The 24038-nt window shown below is 40.8% G+C and overlaps 4 protein-coding genes across 8 annotated transcripts in view; 2 read left to right on the top strand and 2 right to left on the bottom strand.

Annotated features, from left to right (window-relative positions):
* Nucleotides 1-2335, bottom strand: part of LOC141810026 (glutamate receptor 2-like) — a 47597-nt gene extending 45262 nt beyond the window's left edge. Inside the window, exon 1 of one of the 4 annotated variants that reach the window (XM_074697348.1) lies at nucleotides 2080-2335. In XM_074697348.1, coding sequence (XP_074553449.1) covers nucleotides 2080-2149 — 70 coding nt within the window. In that variant the 5' untranslated portion in view covers nucleotides 2150-2335. The remainder of the gene's footprint in view (nucleotides 1-2079) is intronic. The other 3 variants (XM_074697331.1, XM_074697341.1, XM_074697324.1) reach the window with 3 other exon arrangements.
* ndufs8a (NADH:ubiquinone oxidoreductase core subunit S8a) overlaps nucleotides 1-24038 on the top strand; it is an 85158-nt gene that overhangs the window by 58372 nt on the left and 2748 nt on the right. The window lies entirely within an intron of this gene.
* LOC141810077 (glycine receptor subunit beta-like) lies at nucleotides 4439-23509 on the bottom strand. The gene is made up of 11 exons (XM_074697398.1): nucleotides 23361-23509; nucleotides 19994-20123; nucleotides 17442-17548; nucleotides 14997-15064; nucleotides 13330-13556; nucleotides 12426-12508; nucleotides 11802-11939; nucleotides 11328-11480; nucleotides 8613-8761; nucleotides 6907-7068; nucleotides 4439-6758 (listed from the first exon to the last, which is right to left on the bottom strand). The coding sequence occupies exons 2-11, from the start codon at nucleotides 20116-20118 to the stop codon at nucleotides 6465-6467; spliced, it is 1506 nt and encodes a 501-aa protein (XP_074553499.1). The 5' UTR covers nucleotides 20119-20123; nucleotides 23361-23509; the 3' UTR covers nucleotides 4439-6464.
* Nucleotides 8634-24038, top strand: part of LOC141810050 (scavenger receptor cysteine-rich type 1 protein M130-like) — a 32942-nt gene continuing 17537 nt past the window's right edge. For both annotated transcript variants that reach the window (XM_074697369.1, XM_074697360.1), the window contains exon 1: nucleotides 8634-8772. The gene's annotated coding sequence lies outside the window, so the exon portion shown is untranslated. The remainder of the gene's footprint in view (nucleotides 8773-24038) is intronic.

The raw sequence follows: 24038 nt of genomic DNA, 5'->3' as shown, positions 1-24038 counted from the left end.
AACACACCAATGTGACGAACCAGCGCTCGCTGAAGAAGGTCATTAAACAAACATGGCCACTGCTTCACAGCTGCTCGGTGCAGAAAAAGAACTGTGATTAATAATAAAACAGAGCTGTTCATGGACGTCTTTCCTCCCTGATTAAAAATGTCTGACTGGAAACAAATCTGAAATCTGGAACAACAAACATTTCAGACAAAAAGAAAAAGGTTAAACATCCAGCAAACAAACTGTTCAGCTAAATGTTAGTCAGTGTAAATAAAGTCTCCTCCTTAAATCGTTTCAAGCCTTTCAAACACACTTATACAGAAGTAGTGTGAGGCTGAGCCTCACCCTTGAGTACACCACAAACACACCAATGAACAGATCGGTTCACACATTATCAAACAGTGAGAGCAAATCTTAACACACTGGTCTATACACTATCAAACGGGGTAGTCAAGGCAACACACAATAAACATGCTGGTTTAAACACTGTTAAATGTGATGGTGAAGGTACCACCAACACACCACCAAAGCCCCGTTCCCACCAAGTGGCCTGGTATGGATCAGTACAGGTTTGGTACAGCTCAGAGATAGCCTGCTTTTCCACAGCAAACCATGCCCTTCTTTGTAGGCGGCATGTAAGCTGGTGATACTGACAGCAACGTTACCCCATAGCAGCACAGAGTACCCTGCTAATAAATTCAACAAAGAAGAAAAGCACAATAGTAAACAAAGAGCAACAGTGGAAGACATCCAGCAAAAGATCTTCTCTGTGATTGGCATGTGGCTCTTTGGTATGAAGCACAATCAAGATTTGTTTGAGATTTAAACACGTTGGGGTTATGTGCTGTTCTGTATAACCGCTGTCGCACAGGAAGAGACAATTCTTTCAACCAATCAACAGACTGCGATGCTTTTAGCTCCACCTTCTGGGGGTCTGATTGGTTTGTCTGGCACCCCAACAGAAGGGTACCAAAAAGTGGGACGGTACAGGTCAGTAATCTAAGGACCTGTATCGGTTTTAAGAAATGCAACAAAATGATTAAACAAACTTAACCTCTTGATGGAAACAGGTCTTAACAGACCACTGACCACACCCCTGAACACACCATTAACACACTGCTCACGTACCACTATAACACTATCAACACACATGCCACTGAACACGCTGGTTTAAACACTACTGAGTGGGCAGTGAAGGCACCACTGAACATGCTAGTTCATACACTTAACATGGTAGATAAGAAACCACTGACACACCACTTGCATATTATCATAACCCCACTTACACACCACGGTTACACTACAGATTGGTTTAAAAAAGATCAAATGTAGCAATGGGGGCAGTAGGCACCACTTACACATTGCTGAACACACTGGTTTACACACACTGAACTCAGCAGTGAAGGCACCACTAAGACCTGCAAAGTCTCAAGAACCATCTAACCCCTGAATGAACACATGAATTTAAAGTAATCAGAATCAGAGATTGGACAATAAAGGTTAAGATGGGTACAGAAAGCCAAACTGTGTCTGTATTATGTGAAACCACTTATTTGTGGTGTAGTTATATAAAGACCTTCATGTTTGACAGTGATGGCAAAAGCCCCATCCTGTCCTCTCAGGGTTTTTAGATTTTCACACCTGCAGGAATGGTCAGGAGACCAGGACCAGACCGATATCGTATTAGCACCGGATCAAGATGCGTCTACCTGTACAGCTGAACATCAGTAAACATCTTTATTGGCAACGTGTGCACGCGCGCGCACGCACCACATACTGCACTGCCAGCAAGATTCCTGCGCACATGAGCACATGCACAAATATAAAAGATGGAAATGTTGACATAATTAGAACACTGCAGCAGCAGTGGAGGAGGAAGAGGAGGAGGTGGAGGCCTCTGAGCGAGATGAGGAAAAGGAGAGAGAAGCAGGCCCGCAGCGGGAAGAAAAAGGAGGCGGAGGAGGAGGATGAGGAGGAGAAAAAGAAGGCGAAGGAGAACCAGAACTGGACAGTGAGAATATTCCTGACATACCGACAACCGGGTGATGATTAGGATGAGGGGGTGGAGGATGACATGGATGAAGATCGTACCTATCTGCACGCTCGGGGACCCGCAGAGCGCCTCGCGCCAAAAGAGCGTCACCACAAACAGCAGCTTCATGTTTTCTGGCTCCGCACAGCTTCCACTGCTTCGGCTCTACCGATTCATCACCTCCATCACACACGGCGCGAGCTCATGGCGTCGGTCCAGCTCCGCTCAGCTCGAGCTCTGCAGATGCCTACCTCTCTTCACACACGCGCGTGCACTGGCGGCGCTGCTGCTGCTCCTGCTGCTGCTGCTGGATGGTCGGGGCGCGCGCCGAGGTCTGCCAAGAAATACCGATGAGGCACGAGAGAGACCGAGGAGAGCCGAGAGCCAAGCGGAGATCAGCGAGAAACCGAGGAGGAGAGAGAGAAGAGAAGGAGAGAAGGAGGGAGGAAATGGGGGAAAATAGTGGTGAGGAGGAACTGAGGGAGAGAGGAGAAGGTACGAGACTAAGAGGTGGAGAAGAAGGACAAAAGAGGAGGAGGAGGTGAAGAAGGTAGGAGGCAAAGGGAAGTGTAGGAGGCATAGGGTATAAGAAGACAGGAGGCTAAGAATAGGAGAAATAGGCGACAAGGAAGGAGGAAGGAGGTTGAAAGATGAGATGATCCTTAGCTTGTTTTGATGTGTCCTTGCTAATAAATTAACACTGTACACAATGTATTTTCTGATTTGTTGTAATTTGATATCAAGATTGATTGATGGGGGGCTTTTACACAGAGACACTGTTACATAGATCAATAATCAATAGCTGATATTGTGTTTATTCATCTGGCAGGTGTGGAGAATTAGCCATGTGTCAGTGACATCATTGTCCTCATCAATAAGGAGTGAGAAGACATAAAACAAAGAGATCTTTGTTTTTCTTTGCTAAAAACGATTTCTATGATTAATATTGTAGTGATGGTATACACAAGAGCCCAGCTGTCAGGCAGAAAAAGAGCAGAAGAAAGATAAACAGGTGAGTGATACAGCCCCGAGTTAAAGGCTAATTGGCTTGGGCTCTGTTCAAACTTGAGAGTCTATCAATAAAATGAACGGTGAGGTCACGTTAGCTGCTTGGTAGATGACTGGATGGACATAACCAGGACTCACTGACGTTACACATTTCAGACATCTCTCAGAGCACTCGACTGCCAGGACAGCTACTAAACTACATACAAACTGACAGTGTTTACTTGTTGTCACGTTAGCCTACAGATACGTCGGAGCACTGGCAGGCCGATGTCGTTAACATATAGCTGGCTGCTACAATGTTCGCTTGATGTCACATTTCAAACTGTACCACTACGTAGCTGTACTGATAAATTCCTTACCTTGGTGCATCATATCCAGTTAAAAGTTTCCTTGAAAAAAGAAATTTACATAGCATCTTTAAATGGCAACTTGTGTGTGAGTTTAGTTATAAAGCTAAATATGTGTGAATGTAGCTTAAAATCTATCTATATGTAGTGTAGTGTATAGTGAGTACATGCATTTTGGCAACAGAAATTTAGCTCTATTCATTCAGACGAGTCGGCTTTCTTTAAACACTAAGTTTAAACCTTGGCCATGGATATTTCAGATGTGTCAGAGCCATATATCCTGTATTGTTTTTCAGGTCAATGCAGAGTTCATTGGGGGCATCTGTGGTTAAGTCTTGAAGATACTCTAGTCTTCAGTAGGAAGAAGCATCCTACAGGTCCAGACCCTGACCCCCTCTGTAGGGATGAGGTTGCCTGAATGATTATATTGCAGCAGTTGCAGCATGTTCATAGCTACTGACTGAAGTAATTTACTGGAATAGGTACAGGTAAAAGTATTTACTCACCTAATACTGTACCCAGACCCTTTTTTAAGAGCTCTGTTGAACCTCCAGTCAGTCATTTGTGTATTTAAAGTTTCAGATGGTTCTCAGGGCTTATTTCAAAATAAAGATCCCTTTTCAGACACGCTTTTGAGGAAAATAAATGTTTATTAGACTAAAAAAACAACAACACTTTTTAAAATTCCTCAGCCATTATTTTCTCTCTGCAATCAACAGCACATTTGAACAGTAGGGGGCACCACATTAAGCAAACCGTTTAGCATTGGAGCAGCCTGTCCAAAGTCTGAACTAAAAACCGAGCAGATATATAGATCAAACACACACAGCTCTTTATCAGTGTAAAAAAAAAAGAAGAAGTTTATATGGCTCTACACAGCTGATTTTTACAGGCCCAACATACTCAGCTTTCTGTAAGGATGCAGAATACACACATCTATGTATCTATTTAGACAAAGATACACACAGATCAGATGATGTCTGTATGTTAGGATTACTTAATCCGTCTGTTTAAGTTGACACTTGATAACATGTTATGACTGAAACGTGTTGATTTTTAAAAAAATTTATCCAATAGAATAACACATCAACTTCCTGTCCCACGGATCAACAACACACAGATTATGAGGAGAGTTGATAAAACTTAATCTGATAAAATTCTGATAATCCTATTTAATCTGATTCAAACTCATAATGTAAAATAATCTCATCATGAAACCTTATCTGATAATTTGATACTCTTTTTTCATCTGATAATTTGATTCAATTGGATAATCTGATTTAATTGGATATAATCTGATAATTCAGTTTAATCTGAGGTTAAATGGTGAGATTGTGGGAAAACCTGAACATACACAATAAGTGAGTATGGGTTGAAAACAAGCGCTTTCTTTTTCAGTGTTATCGCTGTTTTCTGTCCATGAAGATCACTGATTCGATCTTTATTTTATTTATTTTTATTTTAAAAATGTTCTAAGTTGTTTAAATTTCTCGATGTTTGAATTTAAAAGATACCTGTCATTAGGTGAGGGAGTGTGCAGAGCTCAGCTGAGGTCTGTTTCTGTTTCTGTTCTGTCACACAAACCTAACTGGAGCTTTTAATTTAAACACTAGGGATGGGTATTAATAAGATTATATTGATACAAATGCCCTTATTGGTTCTGCGTATTGATTTGATTCTTTATAAATTCTCTTATCAATTCCTCCTGTGAATTTTCTCTGTACAAAGAGTAGCTTTACAGGTTTTCTGGGTCATCAACATTTTATTGAGTTTATTTGTGAATAGCTATAACATTGGTCTCTGGATCTGGATATTTCTGGACCTAAATAAAAAATAATAATTTAAAATTGGACATCACATGACAATGTACTGCTTTGTTATTGTAATTGACTAAAGTAGTCCATCTAGTGTCTTGAAGTGGTTATAGCAATGCTTTGACTTGTTCAGAGCATTGAACTTACTGTAGTGATGCTGAAGTCAGCGTGTATGTAACTTTTCTTCTATCTTGTTAGTATTTTGACATTTGGAGTTTTCAGTATAGTTTACAGAGACTGACTGTAAGATGCTTCTGTGATGAAAGTTGAAATTCTGTTGTAAAACCAAAGTTATACAAATGTATTCTAATCACTAGCATGTCGATGCAATATCCCGTATACCTTAGCTCCAAGCTAACACTTTGTTTTCTATACGGTTTTTGGTATATGAGGAGATGTGTTAAATGTATTGAATAGGAATCTGGCGTGAGAGAGTGTTTCTCTGTATGATTAGTTCTTCAGTCAAACTTCAAGCTGAAAATACTGAATTGATAAGAGAAACATACAGGCTAATGATGTCATTGGATGCAACCATTTCTTATGAATTCTTAACAGGAACCAATGTTTTTGATACCCATCCCTATGAAACACAAACACGTCAGTCTTGGAAAGAGTGTGTGCCAAATTCATTCAGATTATTTCATCAATTGGATTATTGCAGTTGTAATCCAATCCAGTTGGATTATCATGAACATGATGTTGTGACTAGCTGTGTTTCTTTATTGCGCAATCCAACAAACAAGTTTACTTAAGCAGTAAAAAAAATCTGTGGAAGTCAAACTTGTAATTAGACTTCAGAAGCTATCTTAATGTTACAGTGATACAGGATTGACAGTGCCAAATATATATGTTTGACCAACACCTAATTTTAAGTGTTTATTTATTATCTGTATATATGTTAATGAATAGTATGTGTGCATGTTGTTTGTTTTTCAATCCTGTGTTTATTTTTCGAAGGTTAATTTGATGTTTTCAGGGGACTTAGGACTTAGGTTATCACAAAGTGTTAGCAGTTAAATAAGCCACAGTATAAGCTTTTATTACTAATGCATAGCTCAGGTTTCTGTTTTCATTTTGGCAAAAGTTCACATAAAGCTTAATATTCTCTATCAGACACATGCAGAATCAGAGACTTGGGGACACGGGGATCCAACAGGTCCTGTAGCTTCTCCTCAGCAGTCTCTGAATATGTTTGTGTGTTATCAGAGTTCTCTTTGACATCTGTGTTTCAGTCCTTGTGGTTTTACCTCAGCTTCTGAACAGAGAAACCGTCTCTCACAGGTAGACGGACCAGTAAACCACATTAAAGAACAGGAAGGAAAAGGGGAACAGGGCTCGTGCGTACAGGTCGATGCGTTTAGCAGCAGCAGGGATGACTGGTTTGGGAGGAGGAGGCTTCTTGTTGGCCTTGTTTTGGGACTTGAGCGCTCCTGAAACCTCCACAGGTTTACCATAACAGTCAAAGTTAGACAGCTCAAAGTCTCGGGGTAGAGATCCCACAATGCTGAAATCATTAGAGCGAAGGTCGGACTTGGAGGTGCACACCTTCTTACAGCGAGTTTCCACCACCTGAAGAGAAAGAAAGGAAGCGTGGAAAGAGGAGGTCAATGACGATTTAATTAAAAACAACCCTGAAGTCTCTGATCTAAAAGTTTGAGTATGTTTTGATAATTTTCACATTGTATTGGTGAGAGTGCTGCTGGCCAGGTGCATTTACCTGCAGGGTGTTGACATGTATGGGTGTTCCTCCTGTTCCATTCACTGTGTTGTTACTTTTATTATTGGGGGGTTTCTTCCCTTCTTTCTCCTGCAAAGCTTTCTCCTTCGTTGCCATTTTAGCTTTCTCCTCTTCAATAAGTTTGGGACTGTTTAAAATCACCTGTGTGGAGGGACGGGGAGAGTGAGACAAAGTCCTATTTTCCCAGATAAGTTCTCGGAAACTTCATTATTCACAATAAATTGAATTAGGTAAACATCAGATATGACTGTGGAGTCATTGACTTGTCATGTTCAAACAAACAAATTTTTGCACAAATAATTCTGCTCAAACGTCACTTATGGGCCTTCATACAAGTGTGGCAATGGCTGCGACTGGTTGTCTTATGGCAGTTTCTTGGTCGGGAAAACAGCTGTGGTTACACCAGCTAAATACAGCCAGTCAAAGAGACTTTAAGTGGCTCAAAGGGGCGATAGCAGATATTACCATCTCACCATCAATGAGAGATACAATGCCAAACAGATTAAGCTTGTTCCAAAATGAGGATGATGGCTTGGGGAGCTGGGGGGCACTTGGGGTCCAGCTCGGGATGGAGAGCAGTGTAAGTTGGCTTGTGATTTGATTTGCTTTTGCTAACTTACAAAACCTTCAGCTTTTCTATTCTAACTTATGTAATACTCTCAGGTGTTTATCAGTGTGTGTATCAGAGAAGTCAAGTGATGGAGTGAAAAATACTTCATCACCTAAGTAGAAACTTAGGTATCTATACTCTTCTGGAGTAATTATTTTTCATCTGACTTTTTACTTGTACTCCTATTTAGCAAATATCTGTACTTTCTATTCTTTACATTTTAAAAATCGCCCATCCCTGTTACATTACAGTTTCTCATTCAAAACTTGAGATGCAGGCAAAAAGCAGCAGCACATTACCTTTCTTACAGATCATGTTTATACTTTGTCCTTTGTTTAGCAGACTTATGTTTTTCATCTAATTTATACGACAAGATGTCTGCTCTTGCGTATGGAAGAGTTCTGCCCTATTGTGTTCACAGAGAGTCAGGAAAAATAATACCACAACCACCACAAGAAACACAGAAAACAAAAATCTGCATTTTTTAAGCACTCCCAGCTCCCTGTGTTGCTGCCCCTCTGAAACAGCTCCGTATGCAGTAATGTACCGATGCTTTGCAGTGATGCAACGTCCTGGCTCCAACTTGGCTCCTTGCACCTGGTTCTTTTGATGGAATGGGGGTAGATGGGAGTAGCTGGGAGGACTATCTAAATAAAGTTGTGTTTTTCCAGGATAAAGACTCCATTTCCCATGAGCACTATCACTCACTGTCATGAGAACTTGACTCTTGCTAAGGTGTATATTTCTTTAGGTAATGAATTAATGGAGAGCTGTTTTTCTTACTAACTTTTTTCTTTGGTCAAGACAACTTTATTGTAAGATACAAAGTTATGAGGTGATGTATTTTAGCTAAGTAGCAGTGCTGTTCAAAACATGACAACAAGCAAACTTTTTGGACTCAGTTGGAATTGTAGCACCTGGCTATATTTAGCGCTGCCCACAGACCGGTAAAAAGGCATGGTAAACTGCATACTGAATTGCCCCTCAGGGATTAATGAAGTCATCTGAATCTAAATCTCTCTGTGTGTGTATATGTGTGTGTGTGTGTGTGTATGTGTGTGTGTGTGTATCTGACCTGCACCACAGCATATTCCACCAGAGATGAGAACCCGAAGAGCAAACAGGCGATGAGCCAGATGTCGATGGCCTTCACATACGAAACTTTGGGAAGCTCTGAAGCCAAGGACATGCTCTCACTGGACAGAGACAAGACAGACAGGATACCTGCAGAACAGGTGAACACATGAATGTACTGACAGCTTGAAACATGGGCACATGAGCAGACAGATAGGTGGACACATTAACCTAAAGACCCATGAACATGTTGACATAAGGATGAGGTGCGATGGTTGTGTTCTCAGATTATGACAAATAATAATCTCAGTCAGAGTTTGTATTAATATGATATATTGAATAACCTGAATATGGCTGCAGCCTGTTGCTCCTGTTTCTTCTTTTTTCTTTCTTTACCCTCTGCTGTTTGCACTAAAATAACCAGATTTTTCTTTGGCAGTTTCCTTGAGCTCTGCCTCTCTGCACAGCTAAACAGATCTATTTGTTGTTGTTGATGCCCAGCTATGTTCACACCTGTGTTCAGCTGGTAGCACTGAAGCCGGCTCCTCAGCCAAATTTCTCCAGTACTCTGGATATTTACCAGGGTTTACTGGATATTCAGACACACAGAGATGCAGGAAGCAAAAACTAGGAGGAAAGACAGCAGGTGCAATACTATGAACGGTTTTTGCGTGGAGGTATAAGCTGAGTCAGTAGAGTAACGTGTCAGCTCTGGGCCCCAATGCAACTATGAGTGGGCCCAGTCAGTCGTGATGCATCACAAAGTTCGGTGACATACCCCCCCTCTTTGGCTTTGCTATGGATTTATTGGATGATTTACAACAATGTTTGACACCGTGAGTCAAATGGCTCAGCTCAAAGAATACAGTAACACTGTTTAAACCTTAGAATAAATAAATAGAATTAGTACAGAGCAGCTACAGGAGTGTTTTACATTGCTAAAAGTAGTGGAGAGTACCAAGGACGCATTGCTCACATAGAGCTGCTTTCTAAAATAGTGGGACCACTGTATGAAGTTTAAATAAAATTATTCACTGTGAGAACAATCACATGCGGGAGTTGGGTAAACAGATGCACGCTCCAGCCTGAGCGCCACTGTACTTTTCTAAATTGATCGGAGGAGGATCAGATGATCGAAAAAAAAAAACATGGCACCAACGGGATGAAGGACACAGATAGAGGATACTACAGTGACATGTTCATGGTCATCTAGTCCTTGGCCCATGTGCAGTTGCATTACCTGCATCATTGGTAATTACGCCAATGAACTGTGTCTCCCTGCTTTGGGCAGAATGAGACCTCTGCTAAATGAGATGAATGAGCTAACAGGATGAGCCAGGAGTCAGAGACTGTCTCTCAAACCCTGTACTTCTGTACCTGCACCGACTATTTTAAGCTTATTCCACTGAATCTGTGCCATTTGTGTCCCCAGGTAATAAAATGTATCAGTGCAAGATAAAATTAACAGTAAAATACATTTTTTTTATTAAGCCAAGTGTCCTACACATTGATCTGATTTCATATATGATTAAAAAAACGATTAATTTTAAACTACCTTGAACACTGGAAAAATAGCATTTGTTGCCAGCCCATGCTTCCTAAAATTAGGCTCATTATAAATTATGGTAAATCAAATTCTTTAGATATTTAACCTTTTACATATTTGTGTTACTCCCTGTCCCAACTATACTTGACTTCCTTCTTCTTTTTAAAGAAAATAATTTAGCTAGAATACACACTTTAGTCATGTCCCTGGGTTTTTACTCAGTCCTCTAACCCTCACACATTAACTCCCCCCCTCACCTGAAAAATTTGAAATATTCCTCGAGTCACATGGTCCTGTTACTGAAATTATTTTTCTATGCTAGTTGTTTATTTTTAAAATGTATTATTTGCTTGAATTACTGTAATGTGCTCATTGTCAAAATGACATTAGCATAGACGTCATGTGGTTATATTTCATGTATTTGCTAATTCTGTGCTAAAAATTCATTCCTGTTGCTCAAATGAGAAGTAACAGGACTGAGGACCAGTAACAGAAGTGAGTAGAGTCCTCTACTCCTCTGGTCAATTCATTCATTAGTGTAAATATTTGTTGACATAATGCTGATTTGGAAGGATTTTTTTTACATCTTATAGTTTTAATGACTCAAAATGTAAAGATGTTGGATCAGTTTCACGATGTGAATATAATACTAACAGGGAACCAAGCTGACAAACTTTAAGACATGTTTTTTAGATGTCACATGAGTTCTGTTAACAGGACTGAGAAACAGGCTACCATCTTTGACACAGCAACCATGTTAAAAAATAAACAAAGATGCCTGAGATGGGTCAATGCATATTTACAGTAGGTCAATATGTGTGTGCAGGTTTAGAGTTGAAAAAAGAAAAAAAAATCTTTATTTAAGAGAGAGTTAGAAGAAACAAATGGCACTGATCAGTGGAATGGCCGTGTGTTCACACTGACAAAATAAAGAGCACTTTGGTTTCTCAGGTGGTGTACTGAAATCGTTTAAAAAAAAAAATGAGTGTGGAACACTGGACACATCCCACCCTGCTTGCCATTTTGGCTACGTAGAGAGAAGGACAGGAACGGACCAAACAATTAAGCGTACAACAGAGGTTTCTGATTTGAGACAGAGTTTAGGAAATGTAGTAAAAGTATGACTAAAATATTCAGACAGACTTTAATGAGATTTAAAAAATCTCTCACCCAGCGGGACTCGAGCAGCTGAGGCATCAGGATTAATCCAGAAGGATAACCAGGAGAGGACAACGATGAGCAGAGTAGGAGCGTACACGCCCATCATGTAGAAACCAACCTGTCGACGCAGAGTGAAGATCACCTCCACACAGGTGTAATAACCTGAAAACACAGAGATCGTACAGAATATTACCTCATACTAATGATATAATAACAGAAGGTGGACACTCATTTATAGTAATTAATTATTGGACGTCCAGCTTTAAATCCATGTTTGAATCTGCTGCAGGGAAAAGTTATAATTTCTTTATGTAAATAAAACCGTGTTTCTTCAGGGGTTTGGTTTAAAAATCACTTTAAATTAAATTTTGATAAATTATATAAATTAACGTGAAAACAGAATAAATTTAGCCCCAGGCTGTGAACAGCAGAGCTGTTGTACCATTTTTTTTCTACTTCAAATTATGGATACTAATGACCCACCTGTTCCCTGGTAGTACTTGGTGCAGTTTCCATATTTGATGTCTTCTTGTTTGATGTCAAACTGAGGCAGAGCGATTTCATCCATCTGGACTGGGTCAGACTGCCACATGAACACCAGGTCACTGGTTGTATATCCAACTATGAAGGAAACACATTAACTCAAATTTTGACAAACATTCATCTTGATGTAACAAACTTAATCCAACATTATTTATGTATGATCAAAACTACAGAAAGGCGGCAGCATTAAACTGCATGTTTCAGCGTTCGCCCTGCGTCATTATTATGTCTCTATTACTCCTAAAGGTAATGACACCAGTTGTCAGTCAGAGAGAAAATCTGTGTAGTGAAAGCATCTGGAGAAAAAATGCTGCTGTTTTTCAATGTGAATCTTTTTTTTGTGTGAAAAAAGTCATATCGCACCGTATTTCATACTGTTAGCCCTTTATCATATATCTGATACTATTGTTACACCCCCATCATGTGTGCAGTTAGTGATAAATTAAGTTAGTTTGACAAACATGAATAATACGTCAGCTTTGCCTCCTTCACTGATCTCCTTGAATCTGTCACAACCAACAATAAACACTGTGTTTGTGTGTTTGAGTGTGTGTGTTTACTTACAGCTCTCTAGCTGCATCTTACACAGCTGTGTGTCCATCGGAAACAGAGTAAGATCCAACGGACAAGAGAGTGTCACTGACAACCTATACACACACACACACACACACACACACACACACACACACACACACACACACACACACACACACACACACACACACACACACACACACACAGAAATAGCACAGTATTATTAAAACTTAAAGAAGCAGGTTCTGGATTCTGTAGTTTATAAAAATGATGAAGAGCGGGATTATGGGTCCTGTAGGAGACTTCAGCATGTGGCAGAGGGAGCTGCGGGAGGTTATGAGTCCTGTAGTTTTAATATGTGATACAGTGGAGAATTATGGCTCCTGTAGTTTGTTAAACTACTAATGGGTAGGGTTTTCGATCCTGTCATAATGAAATGATGAAGAGGAGGATTATGGGGCCTGTAGTTTATTAAACTGATAAAGCAAAGATTTAGAAGATGGCCTAGTGGTTTAGGTCTCACTCCATAGGGTTAGCCCCCTCGCGGTGGCCCAGGTTTGAATCCAGCCTGCAGCCTCTTTACCACATTCACTCTGTTTCCTACACTATCCACTGTCCTCTCTACTATCCCATTTAATGCATTATATCCCAAAAACAAACAAACAAACAAAAAAAATAACTTGAACAAAATTTTTGGGCTCTGAAGATGAAGATAAGGATCATGGGTCATGTAGTTTAATAAAATGAAGAGCAGGACTAAGGATCCTGTAGACTGATGAAAAATGTGGATTTGGGGTTGGTCCGATAAACTGATTGAGATAGGGATTATGGGACATGTAGTTTGACAGGCAGATGAAGAAGATGATTTTGGAGCCTGTAGTTTATTACGCTAATGAAGAAAAGGATTATGGGGCCTGATGAAGAGTAGTGCTACCTCATGCTGATCAGCACGTCTCCGTTCCTGAAGATGAAAAGTAGGATGTTGTCCTGCGTCACGTCGTGGAAGTTGGCGTTCTTCTCGTTGGCGAAGAACAGGTCAGGTTTCCACAGACACTGGAACATGTTTGGATCCACGGTCAGAGCTTCACTCTTAAAATCTGTGGGCAGCCGAAGGCGAGGGTCGTTCCACCGCTGACGCAGGAAGATGTTCACCCTGTAGTCCTTCAGAGAGACATGTATATACACTCTTTACTGATTCGGTCTGAAGTCCTCACCAGGTCTTTATAGCGCTGTCATTTTACAATCCTATTTTTCATGAACTCAGACCTTTTCTGTGTAGCCATAGGCCTATTTCTCCCGAATACTGTTCACTAGTTTTTCTAAATCTGTGTTAGAAAGCACTCCTCTTGCTGGGATGGTCCATCCACCTCACAGGTGTGGCGTATCAAGATGCTGATTCGACATTATGATTATTGCACAGGTGTGCTTCAGGCTGGCCTAAATAAAAGGACACTGAATGTGCAGTTTTATCGCAGCTCTACGCCACAGATGTTGTAAGTTTTGAGGGAGTGTGCATGAGGCATGCTGACCTCAGGAACCCCCACCACAGCAGCTGAAATCCAGCAGATGCTCTGCTCCGCCACAGCTCTGGATCAGATAAGTTTTCATTCAAGTGAATCCGTCAACTTACCCTGGATCCACTTTGTTGCGGTCCAGCTGCATGTCTGGACCTTCATTTGATCATTTCATTAAGTAAAGCTTTGAAGTAATCCTACACTGAAGTTGGGAATGTATATCCAATTAAAATAATTCTAATAAAATGAGCATGTCATTACTCACTGGGGACAGGAGCTTCAGAGAGATTTGAGACAGTGGCTGAAAAGGAGGTCTCTGTAGCACCAGGGGTAGATCCCACTGCAGTGTGAAGGGGCGCATGACTCTGTCTCCTGGCTCCTTTAGAAAAACCTTTTTTCAGAGGGTGTGCAAACACAGACCTCTCTCCAAAGGCTTCATGGCAGGATTTGATGGCTTTGATAGACAGAGACAGATTTCTGTCCACCAAGAGCTGGAGGAGGGTTAAAACCTGGGACAGGGGCACAAAGTGGGATCTCCATCCCTCTCAACACACAAGCTCTGAAACCCCACCTACTTTGCTGCGTAGCAGGCTGTGGTGGATGGAGCTCTTGCGCCCTTAATGGTTTGTTCCACTGTGGGGGTCAAGCCTGGACTTTCAACCAAGCCCACAGACGTTGACTCGACAGTAACCTATTTATTTTTGTATTTATAATTTTAGTGTTGAAAAGTAGCTTGTAAGGCAAAAAAGTGTGGACAACTCCTCTCCATAAAATGTTCTGTTTCTGTCTGTGACTAAAAACAGACTGTGCTCCCTTTTTATTTCTTGTTTATTTCCCTCTGATAAAAACTAACCCTGTCCTTCTCCTTATGTTTACACTTTCCTTTGGATGTTTGGAGTGTAGACATCAGGGTTTTGCAGTTTATGGCATTCTATTAGTTTTTATCAATAATCAGTTTATATCTCTCATTCAGGTTATGTTTATCATTCAGTTTAATTTTGTTATTAAGTTATTTAGTAAATATCCATATATTTTTTTAACTTATGGTTCATTGACATTAAACAGGTTTAACCTCTGATCCACTTACCATGGTCGTCTCTTGGATAGAGCCAAAGCTGTTTATGAAGATGTTCACTTTGGACTCTACTGGGATCCCTGACACACACACACACACACACACACACACACACACACACACACACACACACACACACACACACACACACACACACACACAAACACACACACACACACACACACACACACACACACACACACACACACACACACACACACACACACACACACAGATGGGGGTTAAACAGAGGCACAGCTATCTACGTCTTCACCTATAGCCCTGATTTAACATGTGAATAACAGAATATGACAGTTTGACATTCCTTTTCACACAACAATAAAGCACAAAAATGACACTTAAAGTCACATTAACACACACACACACACACACACACACACACACACACACACACACACACACACACACACACACACACACACACACACACACACACACACACACACACACACACACACACACACACACACACACACACACACAGATGGGGGTTAAACAGAGGCACAGCTATCTACGTCTTCACCTATAGCCCTGATTTAACATGTGAATAACAGAATATGACAGTTTGACATTCCTTTTCACACAACAATAAAGCACAAAAATGACACTTAAAGTCACATTAACACACACACACACACACACACACACACACACACACACACACACACACACACACACACACACACACACACACACACACACACACACACACACACACACACACACACACACACACACACACACACACATACCAGGGGTCATCAACTGCATTTGTCTTAGGGCCAAAACGTTTTTTCAGCAGACACTGTGAGGGCCAGATGTTTTTGTAAAATAAACAGAATTTTTATCTTAATAACATTTTTATAAATACATTTTTTTTATTCCAAATGTATGGCATTCTTTAGTATTTGTTGGTGTAAACAGTCTCAAATTACCTGTGCTACTGTTGGCCACCAGAGGGCGACAGGAATATTTCAGGTTTCATGTTTGTGAGACTGTGAAGCTGTCCGTCACCATCAGATGCAGAGTCATTGTGGAGAACAGCAGCAAACAAGCAGAAAAACTGCCTATCATGGGATGTCCAGGTTACTAGGACATGTATATCCAGGTTTATAGACCACAACAAGTTGGTTCATCAAATTATCATTGAGATTAAGCATCTGATTATTAACCAGATTATTAATTAGATTATTAATCAGGTTCTTTTGAATCAGAACATTATTTTATTATGTTATCCACAGCTGCACCCCCCACCCCCACGTGTGTTTGTGTGTGTGTGTGTGTGTGTGTGTGTGTGTGTGTGTGTGTGTGTGTGTGTGTGTGTGTGTGGAGGACATCTGGATGGTTGTTGCTCTGAGCCTCATATTAAATGAAGCAAAAACGCTCCTCATGTCCCTGTCCTGTCCTGCTTCCTCTTTGTCCTTCATCATAATCATTTTCATCAGCATCATAATTGTCATGATAATTATCATCATAATCATGATAATCATCATCATCATCATCATCATCATCATCATCATCATCATCTCCAAATAGAATGAAATTCTGAACCAGATCTGCTCTAAAGCTGGTGGATCGATATGACAGTCAGACCTGTTTTCATGCTCTGTTAAGGAAACAGCCCACACACAGGCTGTGATCACCTACAGGGTGTTACATTTAACTCAGTGTCATTCTGCAGTGTCAGCAGTTTGTGGCTGGGTCCATAAAACGATCCTTAAATCCAAACCGGCAACTTCTTGTAATCTATTCCAGACCAGTTTTGAGGGACTCCAATGGCAAACCATGCTGCAGTTTACAGAGGTTTTTACCGGTACTCTTTTAAAAAAAGAAAAAAATCACCCCATATCTACTCATTAAAACCAAGGCAAAAGATTACAATTTTCATTAATAATGTCATACGGTAATGCATAATTTTGAGCTAATATAGATTATTCAAAAGATCTTGAGAAGGGTCTGGCTGAAGACCTCAACCTCTGCAGTCAGCCCCGGAAATGTCGTAATACATTAGGTTTGGACCAGAAACAGAAACATTTCATCAAACACAGAGAAAACAGGAGGCAACTACTCCATAAAAAACATTTAAAACATTATTTAATGTGCTATTGTTCAATGAAATAACAAAAGTGATGTGAATTTATTTGTTTTTTTACTTTAGCTTCATCAGCAGGCTACATTTCCCTCTGAGGAGTTCACCCCATGTTTTTGACTGAATTAATTACTGAAGTGTGTCAATAGGATAAAGTATTCACTATTTTTGTTGTTTTAAGCTGGGTCCAAAGAGCATGTAGACGGTCTGTTAAACACAGGGTTTTGAGCTCCTCTTAGAACTATACAGTTTATAACGGGGTGGATGGGGAGTGAGGGTTGTAGCAAAGAGACTTAATTCATGAAGAATACAACACAGCAGTGAACCAGGCCAGTGTTTTTTTTTACCTTGGAAATTGGGTCGTATTCGGGGGTCGTAGCTGACCATCAGGCGGTTCAGGATGTTGGAGGTTGAGTTTGCTGGAACCTGAGCAAGATCTTCAGGAGACAGCTGACTGTGTGAGAAGAATTAAGCATGACTTATTTATAAACAAAATGTAGGATTACTGTGAACAAGGAGAACAACTGAGTTGCTGTAGATTGTAGGTTGTAGATTGCACCCTCCACTGCTGCCCACTGCCCCAGTGTGGGATATGTTATCGGCTCTGGATGCCTTCTGTTTACCTCTTTTTCTGCCCTATGTCTGTTTGGACCTGAGCTGACAACGAAAACTGCATTTTTTCGAGCCTTGGCATCATCAAAATGAGTGGGCGAGCCACAGGCCCTGTCCATCCATAAGTCCTGTCTCAGGTGGAAGTGAACCCTGACAGTTCAGGCGTCACACTCGTGCCAGATGTGTCCTTCCTCCCCATGGTGCTGTCCTCATCCACCCCCAATCAGCTAGTACACTGTACTCTTTGATGCTGGCCTTTTTGTTCAGTACAGGAACTCAGGTCTTACATTACTACCACCATGGCTGTATGACAAAAAGTTCACACTACAGGCATTTACAGCAAGTCTTTTCATGTCACTTTTGGTCAAATTCTGGGACTATTTTAGTTCTTACTCAAATGATAAAATGAGAGTTTAGTAGAATTCAGTGGAATGATGAAGTTAAGACACCCCCAAAGCCACTGGACTATGTCTGCGAAGGCTCTTCCTCTGGCCATCTCTACAGCAGTTAACTTAACAGTTTGGACTCCCCCTGCTGATCAAACCTCTTGAGGAATTCAGCAACAAAGAGTTGGGACTCTAACTAAATGAGGTGAGGTGAGCCACTTTTTCCTTCAGCTGTGGATTACAAATTATCGTTGAAGATTTGGACGTTGATTTGGATTTCCCTGCACTCAGTGAGGGGTTTTTCATAAGCAGTGTTATGAATAACAGCATTAAAACCAACTGCATTACTAACACCATTACTTTTTCCAGTAGTGGATAATCTAATTAGTTACTATTTCCACCAATGTAATACCGTTACTGTTCTCAACAGTGAAATGAGGCGTGAGAGGAGCTGTAAATAAAATGTGGGGAAAAGCTTCAGACACACAAATAATGTTGAGAACAATCATGTTGACAAGTCTTTAACAAAGAGCTGATGCTAAAGTAAACTTTTCAGCAACAAATATCACACAGCTACATGTGTGTGTCTGTGTAACCTGCAGTCAGAGAGGATCTCCTGCTGCATCTTTGGATCAAACCAACTCCAGGGAGAGGGGTGGATGCTTTTCCAGGTTTGAATATAATGCACAAGTAGACAACTTGTTTTGACTTGAAGAATATCAGAGATGACAGGACCAGACTTTAAAAAAGGGGTTAATCTAGAGAAGTTACAAGTCGGGAGTGGAGCGAGAGACAGGGTTCAAAAGCAGGAGAATCCCTCCTAAATCAGGAGTGTTGGCAGGTCTATGTGACCTGGATCACTCTGCCAGACTCAGAACAGGAGCTGCAGATTTATATGAGCGAGTGCTGAGCGGTCTGTGGGGTTAAAACTGGTGTTTTCAGGATGGGTGTCGGCCCACAGGCTCTGCATTACTGTCATTTTCAGGATGGGAGAAAACAGACACCACTTCATCGTCATAGATGTCAAAGGCAAGAGCAGACATGTGAACATTATGTCCATGAGCAAAACCTGCTCAAAAACTGAATTTGTTTGCAAATTTAAAGGTTTTTCAAAAGAAAGTAATGCCATTATTACTTTCCCTGGTAATTAATTACATTTATGAAGAAATAATTCAGTTACTACTTCAATTACTTTTGGGGAAAGTAACAAGCAATTATAACTAATTTGCCCAACACTGTTCACAAGTCTTGAAACACACCCGGGGCTGACTGGCTCTCCTGTGACCACAAAAGGAGGATTGATTTATATTTTTTGAATGACTTTTTTTTTTTTTTTTTTAAATCCTGTTAGCATTCAGCCCATGCTAAATTTGCAATAAAACAATCTAAACTGTATTTGACCTACTAACCATACTTTTGGTCCAAAGAGTCACTGTTTTAACAGAGTTTTTACAGATTTGCTCCAACCTTTTTTATACTAAAAGTGTCCCTGGGTCTTAAACAAGCCATGTCATTGAATTAAACCTGGCCAAAGTAAGTGGGGGTATGAATTGGATGTAGGTCTTTAGTGGATTTCCCTTCATCTGACCCACAGTCAGGCCTGAGAATCAGGCCCTTTAAACGAGAGCTGATCTAGTAACTCCTGTACAACACCCCTGTATCCACAAGACTGGACCTGCACATGTGCAAAACTGATGATCTGGAGCTAAAACATTGATGGTGGTGGTAGTTTTATCCTGACCAGTCAGACTGACATACCAACATGGATTTATAAAGTAAACTCAATGAGTTCTGTTCCTGACATTATGTGATGTATTCAAGGAAACAGCTGTGAGATAATATCAGGCAGCAACATGAATGAGTTATCAAGTAAATTAATGGATAAGCTTTTGATGACTTACGATGGACAGACGACCTGTTTTCCTTTCTTTCCTTTCTTGGTAGATTTTCCTTCTTTTGCTGATGTCAGATAACAAAATGACAGAAACAGAAACAGCAGCATGACCAGCCTCACCCCGAGAACCATGGTGCCTGAAAAACACACAGATACACTTTATGTTTTACATAATATGCATATATTTCACATTTTAATTACATAGATATTTATACTTCATAGGGATTTATTAAATTACTTTACATGACTGATGCTAATCTAAACAACCATATATGTCAGATAAACTGCCTGGTCTCAGTGGAAAAAATGGAACCTGAAGCTCTACAAGAAACAGCACCTTTTCTTGCCTCCCATGTCATGTGGGGGGTCTTTAGCTTTGATTTGGTTTCATATAATTGCTTGAAGAATACCAAGCTTTTTTGGAGACTTCGTCATTCCTTGACTGCTAACAGCTCAGACATTTTAAACTGCTTTAGGTTCAGACTTCTCCATTCTTAGACTGCTTTTTTATTAACTGACCAAGTGCACTGAGGATTGTGTCCATCATATGAACAAAATAGCGCGTTATGCATTTAGCATAAAACTGTTAGCAGACGCTATCATCCATGCCTGTATTAATACATTTGGACTGTCAAAAAACAATAGCAGGGAAATATCTTTCCAATGACGGCATTTTTGAGCTTTCATTATTTAGCTGGGGCTTTGTGTTTTCACTGGCTTTGCTGGCCTCCACTCGAGCGTAATGAACCTTCATCTCCTTCGCTCTTTAGAGAGTGTATGACAGTCATTGACAGCCCAGACACAGCACTGACCAGCTACTTCCTGTGCACAACAATGGCCCGAGAAGGCGTGCAAGGCACATTGGACTCAGCTCTCACTTCCTCTGTAATATCCTGTAACCCATACGTCTGATTTCTCCAGCTCCATTGTTCCAAATTTTATTTTTCCTTTATGGCCACTCTGCTCTTCCAAACTCTCCATGGTGACAGCAGCTAGCAAGCGCTGAATCATTTAAAGAAGGTAGTTTACACTTGGTATCAATTTCGCATGCAGTCTTAGTAGATCACCTGCAACACGCCCACGTACAGCACGTGCAAATTTGTAGTTTGTAAATGTAATTCAGCGTATGTTATTTGGGATTTTAGTAGATCAGGCCCTTGGACTGCTATAGGCTTAGGCTGCTGAAGTCTGGGACTGCCTCATTCATGGACTGCCACAGGCTCAGGTGTCTTAATTCTTCGACTGCAGACTTTTTTTTTCTTTGAGTGCTATAGGATCAGACACCTTGATTTTTAGTCTGCTCTTGGCTCAAACATCTTGTTCATATGGCAGCTATAAGTTCGGACTTCTTCAACCTCAGACTGCTTTATGTGCAGACTTCTTAAAGGCTAAGATGTTTTCAATCTCAAACTGCTATAGGCTCAGACTTTTTCAATCTTTGCCTGCTTTTGATTCAGACTTTTGCAATCCTGGACATCATCTTGGACTACTCCGGGCTTGGACTGTAAACGGACTGCAATAGAGTAAGACTACTAAAAGCTCAGATTTTTTTTTTATTATTCTTAAACAAGTAACGGCTAAAACCTTTTTGATTCCTGGACTGCTATAGGTTCAGACTTCATTCTTCCAATGGTAGAGGTCTACTCTTATATGTTTAACTGTCAAAAAAATCTGATGTTTTTCAGTCTCTCCAATGTGAATCAGACTTAAAGCACACCCATGGCACTCCTGTGTAATGTGCTTAGACTTCTTTATTCTTGTACTGCTGAGGGCTTGGATGTCTCCTCTCCTGGACTGCTGAAGGCTCAGCCTGCTTTCGGGTCAGATGTCTTCTTCCCAGACAGACAAATGAGCTCATCCATACCTAAGCATGCTTCAACCCTATAGTCCAGTTCCTTTGGCCGCTGTGACCTCTCCACGCTGTATAGGTATAGTACACGTCCTTGGCTCTGCAACACTTCAGAGAGGTGTGCTTCAGCACGGTACACCTCAAGCACAAGTATTCTTAAGCCGCCGTTTGATGCCCTTGACCAATCTGACGCTCCATTGGTCCATTGAAGGAAAAAGCCCCCCAGATCATGACCACTGTGCCACTGCGAAAACATCTCCAGTGGGATCTCCTCGTCATGTCAGTAACGTTGAAGCCATCAGGACGTCAAGGTTCAGTTTTTTCTCCTCAGAGAATCAAACTTTCTTCACCTTTCAGTGTCCCATGTTTGCTGCGCTCTGAAAAAGTCCAAACAGGCGAGTTTGTGGCGTTGAAGGAGACGAGGCCTCTGATGACGTTTCTTGTCCCTTAAATCCCCTCTGTCTCAGATGCCGTCGAATGGATTACAGGGCTGCAATATTTTAAAGGCTATGGTCTGAAACTTTTGACCAGCTGATGAACAGCCTATTTCACTTTAATTTTTGTTGTCAATAAATTGCTCACTTAGTATTTTTTTGTCTCATTCTCATTTCCTCTTTTGCATTTCAAAGCTCCACCTCGAGCACTCTTAAGATCCAACAGTGCACATTGTGAATTCTTGCAATTTTCAACGGCTCTTAAAATTTCTATCAGTTGTGAGCGCACAAGTGCTACAGGCTAAGACTCCTCTATTCTCACACTGCTTTGGATGTAATGTTGTTTGTATGTTTTCTTTCCTGATGCTGTTTTGAGTTTTAGAAGCCCTCAAAATCAGAGTCTGCTTATCTCTGTCCAAACTAAGGGAAGGTTCAGCTTCAAGTTTGATCCAAATTAAGAGTAACATCAGATCGAAGACTCAGAAGAACATGTGATGAAACAGAAGGTCCCACACACATTCAAACACAAACACACACACACACACACTCTCACACCTCATCAGCCCAGCTTGCAGACTCTCTGAGAGAGAAAGTCCTGGGATGGGGGTAGACTGCGGCGATACGATGACACAGCTCGAGGAGGGTTTTATGGTCCCACACACACACACACACACACACACACACACACACTTTCTTTATATATATATATATATATATATATATATATATATATATATATATATATATATATATATATATATAGTGTGTGTGTGTGTGTGTGTGTGTGTGTGTGTGTGTAAAAGAAACCTACACACCCCAATACACTTCACACAGGTTTAGCACAGATCCGTTCATGCACAAGGACGAACCTGAAGCTAATAATACTGTCCTGCAGCTGGAGGTACAAAGATTCATCACAGTGCCTCTCAGCACACACGTACATACACACACACACACACACACACACACACACACACACGAAAACCAGACAGACATGTTAATATACACACACATACACAGGCGCACACAGACTGACACAGCTATAGGACACACAGACACACACACTCGCTGTATGTTTCTTTAATGCTTACCTCTGGAGTGTCGGAGCGTCAGAGCTGCTGCATCACAGAGACGTTGCTCCACTGTGTCCTCTCCCTCCCTCTCTGGCTCTGGCTCTCTCACTCTCTGACTGTGTGAGTGTGTGTGTGTGTGTGTGTGTGTGTGTGTGTGTGTGTGTGTGTGTGTGTGTGTGTGTGTGTGTGTGTGTGTGTGTGTGACTGTGTGCGTTCGTTTATCTGCATCGCTCTGTACTGGAGTCCAAGTCTGCGCAGCCTGAGGGGGATGAGGACTGTTACTGACTCACAGGACAGAGAGCTCTTCATTAGAGAAATGATTCTTTTATCAGAGCAGACACCCGCGATGACCACGGCTTTATGTTCATCTCTATTGTTATAATTTGAAATGATCATCGCTATCATCTCTGTACATCTATAAGTGTATATTTATATTCATCTCTCCATCACTTTTATATTTACGTGTTTAAATTCATCTTTATATTTTATGTCTTTAAACATTTATAAACATTATACATTTCTGTTCTTCTCTCCAAGCTTTATCAGTTCATATTCATACCTTGAACTATTCATCACTATTTTCTCCATGCATTTATATTAATCTGTATTATCTCTGTACATTTACATAAACATCTCTAGAGTTAAAACATGTTTCTGCCTGTTCCACTGGAGCACACAGCTGTATGATGCTGCTGA

This window comes from Halichoeres trimaculatus, unplaced genomic scaffold (genome assembly GCF_033239565.1).
Source record: "Halichoeres trimaculatus isolate MK-OKI-2021-1 unplaced genomic scaffold, fHalTri1.1 fHalTri1_scaffold_2, whole genome shotgun sequence".
NCBI classification, from domain to species: domain Eukaryota; kingdom Metazoa; phylum Chordata; class Actinopteri; order Labriformes; family Labridae; genus Halichoeres; species Halichoeres trimaculatus.
This window is presented reverse-complemented; position numbering and strand designations above follow the sequence as displayed.

What these genes read in the sequence shown, in the direction of transcription:
- LOC141810077 (XM_074697398.1), bottom strand. Translation starts at nt 20,118, where the DNA reads ATGGTTCTCGGGGTGAGGCTGGTCATGCTGCTGTTTCTGTTTCTGTCA. An exon ending in AAACAGGTCGTCTGTCCATC is followed by an intron (nt 17,549 to 19,993) that starts GTAAGTCATCAA and finishes CTTCTCACACAG; the next exon opens with TCAGCTGTCTCCTGAAGATC. An exon ending in TACATGTCAACACCCTGCAG is followed by an intron (nt 6,759 to 6,906) that starts GTAAATGCACCT and finishes CTTTCTCTTCAG; the next exon opens with GTGGTGGAAACTCGCTGTAA.